Below are 9935 nucleotides of genomic sequence, written 5' to 3'. Positions count from 1 at the left end.
AGAGTGTAAGATATGGCAATCACAACACAGATATGTTTAGAGACATGATCAATATTCTATACACAAAACAAATTACTTACCCTTGATAATCATCTACAGCCTCTAATTTATTCTATGATGATATTGGAAGAGTTACAAAACGCAATTGGTTTGAGACTCAGATGGAAACTGTCTTCTATCTATGAGACAGACAGATGTGAAATTACTTGGCTAAGTTACTTCAAGGTTATATGAACTCGGTAATTGCTTTGGTGGCTACTTCATATAAAGGAGTAAACGAAAAGATGCTGTTCGGGACTATTGGAAGATGCCTGGGAAGTTTGATTCTTTTAATATCGAAAAATTGCTCTGAAAGCCCAAATAATTATGAGGCAGGGCCAAAAAAACAAACAAACCTACTGCCGTCGAGTCGGTTCCGACTCATAGCGACCCCATAGGCAGGGCACCTCTTGTAAATACCATTTAGTAATGGTCATCTAAGAAAAACTTTACAAATGTTACAGAACTCTTTATACACTAAGCTTTTTCACTTACAGATTCTTTTTTTATTTTTCCAGTATCTTTCACCTTTATTTTTCCTAGAACCCAGACACGATTGTCTCAGAGGCGGTAAGCGGCTCAGTGCTACTTAAGTCTCGGTTTAGACTCTAAGTGCTGCGTTCTTTGTAAACGTGAAAATGCACATTTCGAAAAGTGGGAAATTGAGGAGATTATAATAAACTCACTCAGTAATACTACACAAAACTAAGTTCTCTACGTAACAGGGCCTTTATTACAGAACGCGGCCTTCTTCCAAGGCCGCTTGTATATAAACATTACTAGTTACTTCCACTTTTCTGTCCTAACCAATATTAAGCATTCCAACCAACCCTACTCCCGTTGCTTTTCCACCAGGTTCTTAAAGACCCCTCTCCTTAGACAGGTGAAAAAAACACTCAATTGCTGCTTGAAGCATTTCAGTTAACCCTGAATAGTTTTAGCAGAGAAAACAGAATTATAAAGCTTCAGTGTTGACCAAAAGAAGACAATGATTTCTCATCAAACTTTGTTTTAATGGGTCTCAAAATTCTGTGACAGATTTTTGGTCAAGTTGTTTCCATTTAAAAAGTACTAATTTAAAAACTAATAACTTAAAACTGCCACAGACACAAAAGAAGCAAATGGTCCACAAAACATTCTTTTCCTTCTGAATGCTTTACAATGCACGGTTATCATTAACCAATCTTTTACTACGAAACTTAAATGGTCAATTGAGACAAACAGTTCTGAGACTTGTCTTCCATCACTGGTTAAGACTGGGGTGGCAGGTGTTATGGGTGACAGTCACTTAGCCTTCTGAGCTTCCTGAGCAGACTTGGTGACCTTGCCAGCTCCAGCAGCCTTTTTGTCCGCTGCCTTGATGACACCATAGCAACTGTCTGACTCATACGGCGAACAGCAAAATGACCCAAAGGAGGATAGTCAGAGAAGCTCTCAACACACGTGGGCTTGCCAGGAACCATGTTAATGATGGCAGCATCACCAGACTTCAAGAATTTGGGACCATCTTCTAGCTTCTTGGAAACACTGGTGGCGTAGTGGTTAAGAGCTATGGCTGCTCGCCAAAGGTGGGAAGTTTGAATCCACCAGGTACTTCTTGGAAACCCCATGGGGCAGTTCTATTCTATCTGATAAGGTCACTAGGAGTTGGAATTGACTCAAGGGCAATGGGTTTGGTTTTGGTTTTCTAGCTTCTTACCAGAATGGCAATCAATCTTCTTTTTGAGCTCAGCAAATTTGCAAGCAATGTGAGCTGTGTAACTATCCAGCACAGGGGCATAACCACCATTGATTTGGCCTGGCTGGTTCAGGATCATCACCTGAGCAGTGAAGCCAGCTGCTTCCATTGGTGGGTCATTTTTGCTGACACTAGCTACATTGCCACAACGAATATCTTTGGCAGAGACATTCTTGACATTGAAGCCTACATTGTCCCCAGGCAGAGCTTCGCTCAAAGCTCCATGGTGCATTTCCATAGACTTTACTTCAGTGGTGACATTGACTGGAGCAAAGGTGACCACCATGCCAGGCCTGAAAACACCAGTCTCCACCCTGCCCACAGGGACAGTGCCAGTACTACCAATTTTGTAGACATCCTGGAGAGGCAGATGAAGGGGCTTGTCAGTTGGACGAGTTGGTGGCAGGATGCAATCCAGAGCTTCAAGCAGCATGGTTCCATGGACATTACCATCCTCATGGGTGACTTTCCATCCCTTGAGCCAAGGCTTGTTGGCACTTTGTTACAGCGTGTTGTCACCATTCCAACCAGAAATTGGCACAAATACTACTGTGTCAGTGTTGTAGCCAATTTTCTTAACCCTAACACTTTGTTATTTGCTCAGTTTTCAGTTTATCTAAACTGTGTCTGTATAGGTAAAATTGCCAGAAGGACTCACTGTTCAGGAAGCCTGTAACATTTTGCAGATCTTGTACTATTACTCGTAGCTCCTCTGGCTGTAGGGTGGGTGGCTCAGTGGAATCCATTTTGATAACAATTAGTTGTTTCACACCTAATGTGTAAGCCAGAAGGGCATGCTCACAGGTCTGCCCATTCTTGGAGATACCAGCTTCAAATTCACCAACACGAGCAGCAACAATCAGGACAACACAGTCAACCTGTGATGTTTCTGTAATTAGGTTTTTGATAAAGTCTCTGTGTCGTGGGGGCATCGATGATGGTCACGTAATACTTGTTGGTCTCAAATTTCCACAGGGAGGTATCAATGGTGATACCTCGCTCACGTTCAGCTTTCAGTTTATCCAAGATCCAGGCATACTTGAAGGAGACCTTTCCCATCTCAGCAGGTTCCTTCTCAAATTTTTCAGTGGTTCTTTGTCAGTCCCACCACATTCGTAGATGAGCTGACCTGTGGTGGCAGACTTGCCCTAATCTATGTATCCAATGGGGACGATATTGATACGGGTCTTTTTCTTTTGCATTTTGGCTTAGACTTTGCAATAGTTTTCACCAACACCTGTGCTATTGCAGCAAATCTGTTGAGAAAAAGCTCTGACAGATTCTTAATAATACACTTTTAAAAGTTTGTTATTTGCAGTAGCTGAATGTCGATATTTCAGCAAACTCAAGAAAAAGGAAAAAAAAAAATCATGACCCCCAAATGAATTTCTATAAAAATAAAATTACTTTATTAAGAGTGTTAAACTTTTAGTACAATCTAATAAGTGTCACAACTATATTGGAAAATAGGTAGAATTTTTCAAAAGACAGATTTCTTATTTTAAATATCCGTGCCTGACATGTTTACATTCAAAAGTGATCAAAGAACTATCTTTTTCTCTGTTAATTTAGGATTTTTACTCTTCTTCTTGCTTCAAATTAAGTTCTCTCAAGAGGAATGAGAAGTGTTCACACTGATTTAGAGGACTTTGAGTAATTAAAAAAAAAAAAAAATTCCCTTCCTTTAGTTTAGACATTATAAATCAAACACAGCTTCTTAATTATCTTTAGCAACATGTTTTCCAGGCTAAATGTCAGTCATTTCATACTCACTTCACAGCATGCTGTTCACCCAAAACATTAAAAAGCAATTAATCTTCATTAAAAAAAAATTATAAAATAGTATTTTTTAAAAAAATCAAATCATTCATTGGCCCAAAATATGTAAAGTTGAAGTATTTTTTAATTGTTCTTCCTTTCTACTTCTTTTATTTCCAGATTTGAATTCTCAGAAAAGGTAATAAATATTTTTATTACTTCAGTTATTTCTGTATTTATATTATTCACTTGGATGGATATTTATAAAATCTTTCATTCTGAGACTTTAGACCGTTTCTGCATTGGGCATTATTCTAGATAAAAATAAATTTTAATTGAATTAAGCCACCAAGATTATAGTGTTTATCTATCACTGCAGGAGGGCCAAGCCTGTCCTGACTAATATGTTATTATAAAGTATCAGTTTCTTTGTGAGATCATATGACAAATTGACAGATATTTTGGGGTCTTATTCTGTTCTATTAAAATTTGGAATCTATTACATTTGACACAACAAGGTGCAATTTTTGAAATAATAACAATAAGCAGTAATAAAAAGTACTTATAACTGTAGAATTATTACTTTGGTCATATATAAATTCAGTGTGCATATATGACCATGCACGATATTTACAAACCCCAACTTCAGTACTTCCTTCAGGTCTAGTGAAACAGCGTCCCATAGGCACTGCCTTATCACAAGTTCAGAGTTTTCAGAGAAGAAAATACATTTTTGTATTGCGATGACCTGTCTTAATTACCTAGTGCTACCATGATAAATGCCACAAGTCCCTGTCAGGGTTTGGTCGTGTCAGCTTCTTCTTTGGGCCTCTCTCCTAGTTTCCGGTGTCTGCCGGCAGTCCTTGGAATTCCTCTGCTGGAAATCCTTGGCATTGCCTTCCTTGTAGACGGGTTCTCACACGGACTCTGTCTTCCCCTTGTGCGTGTCTGTGTCAGTTCTGCTCTTTTTATAAAATACCACTCAGAAGAGATTAAGTTTAGGATTCAGCTACTCTCATAGGCTCTCACTAAAATAAAAAACATGATCTCTATTTCCAAACAGGATTAGTTTTACAGGGTTGTGGAGTGGTGGGGGGAGGGGGGATTAGGACTGCCACGTTTCTTTTTGGGGAACACAATGAAGTCCATAGCATGGCCCAATCAAGCTTTCGTATTCCGCATGAATATAAATAACATAAAGATCATTGAGTGGCAACCTATCAATTTAAAAATGTTTTCTTTTGCAATTGTACTTAATTTTCAAGTGCAAAGGTACCTGGCCTGGTATCACGTGAAATAAAACAGGTGTTTTATATACATGGTGGCAAAAGAGGAAAATAAAAATTTTGTATGAAACTATATTTCTTTGGGATTTGATTAAATCATAGCGCAATTTGTTAAAAAAAATTCCTGCTATTGCTTATCCTCAGAAAGGCAGATCATTGCCCTGAAACATTTTTAGACAAAAGTAATAAAATACAACTCTACCAAATCATCAAGTAGCACATGTAGCTTAATTATAAACTAAATACCTGTTTTAAAGAACCGTTTGCTATAAGCTCAGATTGGTCTATCGTAATCAAAGCTGGCCTGCTCCGCAAAATCAAACACACTGGGAACGGCCTTGCAAAAAGGGTAGAGATGATCAAAATGAAATAAAAATGGTCTCTCGCTCCGCAGGGCGAATGCATCCTCTGCCTGAAAAGTTTCTCAGCAGGTGATATTTAATTCTTGAATTTGCCCTAAGTCTGCCCCTTAGGTTTGCAGTCTGAGGGATATCTCATACACCATTACCTCAGACTGAGAACTACTGATTTGTGAATCACATACCAGCTAGGGTCCAACCTGGGGAGAGACGCCACACAGTAATGTGAACAGAGAAAGTTTAATATAAAGAATTATTAATATAGCGTGAAAGTATGCCAGATTGGCTAATAAAATCTAAAGAGGACTTTAAAATAATATAGGAATAGCAGATACAAGGAACATCTGTTATCTTCGGGGATGAAACAGAGTATCAAGGGAATAGTGTCCCAAGGCTGAAATCCAGACGTTTTTGGAGACGGTGCAGCTATGGCTCAGAGACCGGCGGCGAAGTCACTGTGGTGCTGTGGTGGAACTTACTGGAGATCCACCCTCTAGGGTTCCAGGAAGAGCTGCTCATGGGCAAGGATCCCCCTGTGGGTAGCTGCTGGGCACTGGGTACACTGACCACTACATAGTCTAAGAGTCTTGTTTTGGAGAAGCTGCCCACACTCAGAAGCCTCAGGAGTCTGGCACTACGGAAGTTGCAAATGCTGCAGGAGCCAGTCCTTGACTGAGCAATCAGGTTTTTCTCAGGATTCTTTGGTCTGTGTGCATTGGTGTTTCCCAACATCCGGTCTAGGATGTAAAGGGGGCAAAAAGAAAACCCAGGGAATTTGCCACCGTGCTGTTCCTCAAGGCCTGGTTCTCTAGTCAGTCTTCTTTCTTCTCTCCACTTTCCAGAGTTTTCTTGTTTGTTTTATATACAATGTCCAGGGTTTTTAGCTGGACTTAGTGGCGAGAATAGGGAGATATGTGTATACTCCATTTGCCTGGAACAGTAGTCTACTTTTATATTTAAAATTATTTTTCTTTCCTCTAACCAGTGATTCCAACCAGTGATTACCTGCCTTTAAATTACTGTATTGAGGGCATTATTCATTATTTTGTAAACAAAACCGAACACAATCTTCTAGTACCTATATTAGTTTTTCCCTCACTTCCTTTTCTCCTTTCCTTTTTTACGTTTCCCTTTCTCTCTTCCTCTTTCTTTCCCTCTTCCTTCCAACCTGCCTTTTGCTTTCCTACCATTTAATTATTAAAAATCTCCTATATTAAGAAGAAATTCAACAGCAACTTATTTATGACTATTTTTTCCAATGAGATTATCTTCATATTTCAGTTGAGATAACAAAGTAACAAATTTGATAGTTTCATTGAACATGCAATTTGTCTAAACAACTAAACTTTGACAAAGAACACCAAGAGTTTTCATCATCAGAAATAATTTTATTATTTATTTCAAAGCAATTCAATGTAACTGGTAGCAAAATGGTACATAGACAATAAACAGAACCAACCGAAAGGGTACAAGGACTATTATTGATTTTGTTTTTTTTCATGTGCAAGTAGAATTTAATTTAAAAAGGCAACCATTTCTTAAAAGGCTATTATAAGCATGTTCTTATTCTTTAAGTAACAGAAAAGCTAATAAACTACCATTAATATAGCAAGCTGATATGAATTGTGTCAAATATTAAATTTGGACTAATGTTCATAATCAAAAATACTTATTTAAGATTTTATCAAATAATTTCTAGTTTTATAGGAAATGTAATCATGTCCTAGCTTAAAATCCTAGTCTTAAGGACTGCCATTTTGTAAAAACGCTGACCTTGAGATCCTGTGGGGAAACAGAATATTTGTAAAATCTTACATTTATTTCTAAAAATAACTGCAATGGAGCAAGGAAATGTCAACTCAAAGAAACATCATAGTTGACTACAGATTAGCAAATAAAAAAAAATTAAAGTTATTGTTGTTCTCCATTACATATATAAGTCCAATTCTGTCTTTAGTTTTGCAACTTTTTATATGACTGTGTTTGTCAAATGTATTTTATATGTGTTTATAACATATACAGATTGATATACATACGATCTTTCTAAGTATTAGGGGAAATTCTTGTTGTTCTTGTTATTGTAAAATGAGGGTAGGATAGTAAAAAAAAAAAAAAAAAGGTAAAAAAAATTGACATTTCATGTTTTCTAAGCCAAATTATACAATAAGTATAATCTTTGATTTTCAATTTTATTTTATAGAATTATTGGGGGATTATTAAGCTTTCTTTATCCATGCTTTTTAATCCTTCTGTTTTCCTTTCAATTAATCTGCTTCTCTATGAAAAGAAAGGATAAAATGTCCCATTCTAGTCTTATATATACTATTTTTTTTGCCAAAGTAAAACATAATGTCAAATTCAGAAATAAAAAAAATACAGAATTAGAAGAAAAATATATTTTTTAATTTCCCAATATTTCACCCACAGATATACCTTAAAAAAAAAACAAAAAAAAACCCACTGCCGTTGAGTTGATTCCGACTTGTAGGACCCTACAGGACAGAGTAGGACTGCCCGATAGAGTTTCCAAGGAGCGCCTGGCAGATTCGAACTACCAACCTCTTGGTTAGCAGCCGTAGCACTTTGCCACTACGCCACCAGGGTTTCCAGATATACCTTTCCACGCTTTAAATACCTGTAAACTATGTATACATTCTCTTGTGCTTTTTGGCCTGTTTCCATTAAAAAAAAAGGGGGGGGGGAAAACAATACAGACAAAATCACTGATGCCATCAAGAGTCAATTTACCTTTAAATTTTGTTGTAAATTTCATTAACAGTTATGCCAAATTCTGCATCATTCATATTAAATTTAAAAGTACATATTTTAAATTATATGTTTTTTTCTTACTATGCTAAAACATAGTTCCTCTATATGATTTTTCAAAGTTAAATAAAATGTTTTTACATACAAAAGTTTTTGTGATTATTTTAATTGTTGTTCTGTGCCATTGAGTTGATTCTGACTCACGTCTACCCTGTCAGACAGAGTAGAACTGCTCCATAGGGTTTTCTAGGCTGTAATCTTTATCGGAGCAGGTTGCCAGGTCTTTTCTCCCTTAGAGCGGCTGGTGGGTTCAAATCTCACACCTTTTAGTTAGCAGCCAAGTACTTAACCATTGTGCCACCAGGGCTCTTGATTATTTTAATATCCAGGGCATAAAGGAGGACTTTTAGTATTTTGAAATGACTTTGTATTTCATAAAAAGTATAATTTTGCATCTTTGAATTTTAAACTATCCTTCCAATTAGTATACTATACAAATATATGAAAAATGTTAATGCCCACGAGTCTAATGAAAATCATAGCTGCACATTTCAAGAAATCCAGTTAAAATACCAATTTTTGGATTAAATGTATACCAACAAATTGTGTGTTAAGTATCTTCTCTATGCTACGCATTCTTTTAGGAGAGCAACAGATGATTTGTTTTTTAGTACACTTCCTGTATGTCATATTAAAGTTTTAAAAATATTCAGGTACTTAATATTTCTTTCCGTTTATGTTTTGGTTTCTTAAGTGTCATAAAACATGCTATGACCATCTCAAATTCTAAAATGAATATGGTCCCATATGAAAAGTCAGACAAAAAAAGATTAAAATGACTTAAAGATGCGTATTCCAAAGCAAACTATGATCCTTAGATGAAAATCAGCCACCCAGTTTGTTAATTTCTTTGTAGAGAAGACTAGACCTTTATAATGATTCCAATTCGATATAACAGCAAGTTTAAAGAATATAAAAATGACACACTAAGGAAAGCAACAATTTCCATGTCCATTGTGATGCACAAAAAGGAGTTGGATTTTTTGTTTACGTTCATAAAACTCTAATCATTTTAAAATTGGCTTCATGTGGTTCAGATCATTTTCAAGTAATTAATAAATATAATATTTAAATCTTCATGTTTTAATCTAGTTTTCCAAAATCATTCCATTGATATCTTTCAAATATTAATGGGAAGGAGCAATTATTAAGCAGCACATGAAGTTTCAAAATAATCTATAATTAGAACAATTTTTTTTTTTTTTTTAAATATGAGAGAATTGAACCTATTCCAATCTCGTTTGTTTCATGTCAGCAGCACTTTTGTCCTAAGGGTTAGAGCTGTCTTGAGCAAAGTCCTGGTAGAAATAAAAATGTCTCTTTTCTTTTTATCATAGCTGAGTTTCTTCCCGAGCGTCTTGTCCAGTGGCATTGCAGAAGCTGTTTTTTCGACTGGGTTCACTGTTTGGAAGGTAGGCCAATGGATCTGGTCGGATTAAATATCTAATAAAAAAACAAAACAGTGTTTTAGTAATTAATAAAGACAAAATTAATTCACCCTAACACTTTATTATTTGCTCAGTTTTCCGGTTATCTAAACTGTCTCTATAGGTAACGTTCACGGAAGGACTCACGGTTTACTAGGCCTGTAACATTTTGCAGATCTTGTATTATTACTTCCATACCTGAGAATATTTTTTTATTTTGTTTACCTGAGAATATGAAGATGAATGCTTTTCAATCAAGCATCATTTTTTCAATTATAATCCATTTCAGCACTTTATCAAAAAGACCTAAATTCTAAAAAAACAACACGTGTATAAATTTTTGTATGAGAAATTAACTTGAGCTGTAAACTTTCACCTAAAGCACAATTAAAAAAAAAAAAAACCTAAATCCTAGCCATTGTTCTTCCATTACCCAACTTATTTTTATTATTGAAAAAGCTAGAAATTTGACCTAAGTAATTGCTATAGTCTCTTCAAATTT

At 36.0% G+C, this 9935-nt stretch overlaps 1 protein-coding gene and 1 pseudogene across 2 annotated transcripts in view; both read right to left on the bottom strand.

Annotated features, from left to right (window-relative positions):
• Nucleotides 1–1323: 1323 nt before the first annotated feature.
• LOC100662949 (elongation factor 1-alpha 1-like) lies at nucleotides 1324–2979 on the bottom strand (annotated as a pseudogene).
• Nucleotides 2980–6462: 3483 nt separating this feature from the next.
• Nucleotides 6463–9935, bottom strand: part of KCNT2 (potassium sodium-activated channel subfamily T member 2) — a 562388-nt gene continuing 558915 nt past the window's right edge. Inside the window, exon 28 of one of the 2 annotated variants that reach the window (XM_023549164.2) lies at nucleotides 6463–9449. In XM_023549164.2, the coding sequence (XP_023404932.1) occupies nucleotides 9338–9449 (112 nt within the window). In that variant the 3' untranslated portion in view covers nucleotides 6463–9337. The remainder of the gene's footprint in view (nucleotides 9450–9935) is intronic. The other variant, XM_064276485.1, reaches the window with a different exon arrangement.

The sequence above is a fragment of the Loxodonta africana genome, chromosome 25, assembly GCF_030014295.1.
Source record: "Loxodonta africana isolate mLoxAfr1 chromosome 25, mLoxAfr1.hap2, whole genome shotgun sequence".
NCBI classification, from domain to species: domain Eukaryota; kingdom Metazoa; phylum Chordata; class Mammalia; order Proboscidea; family Elephantidae; genus Loxodonta; species Loxodonta africana.
This window is presented reverse-complemented; position numbering and strand designations above follow the sequence as displayed.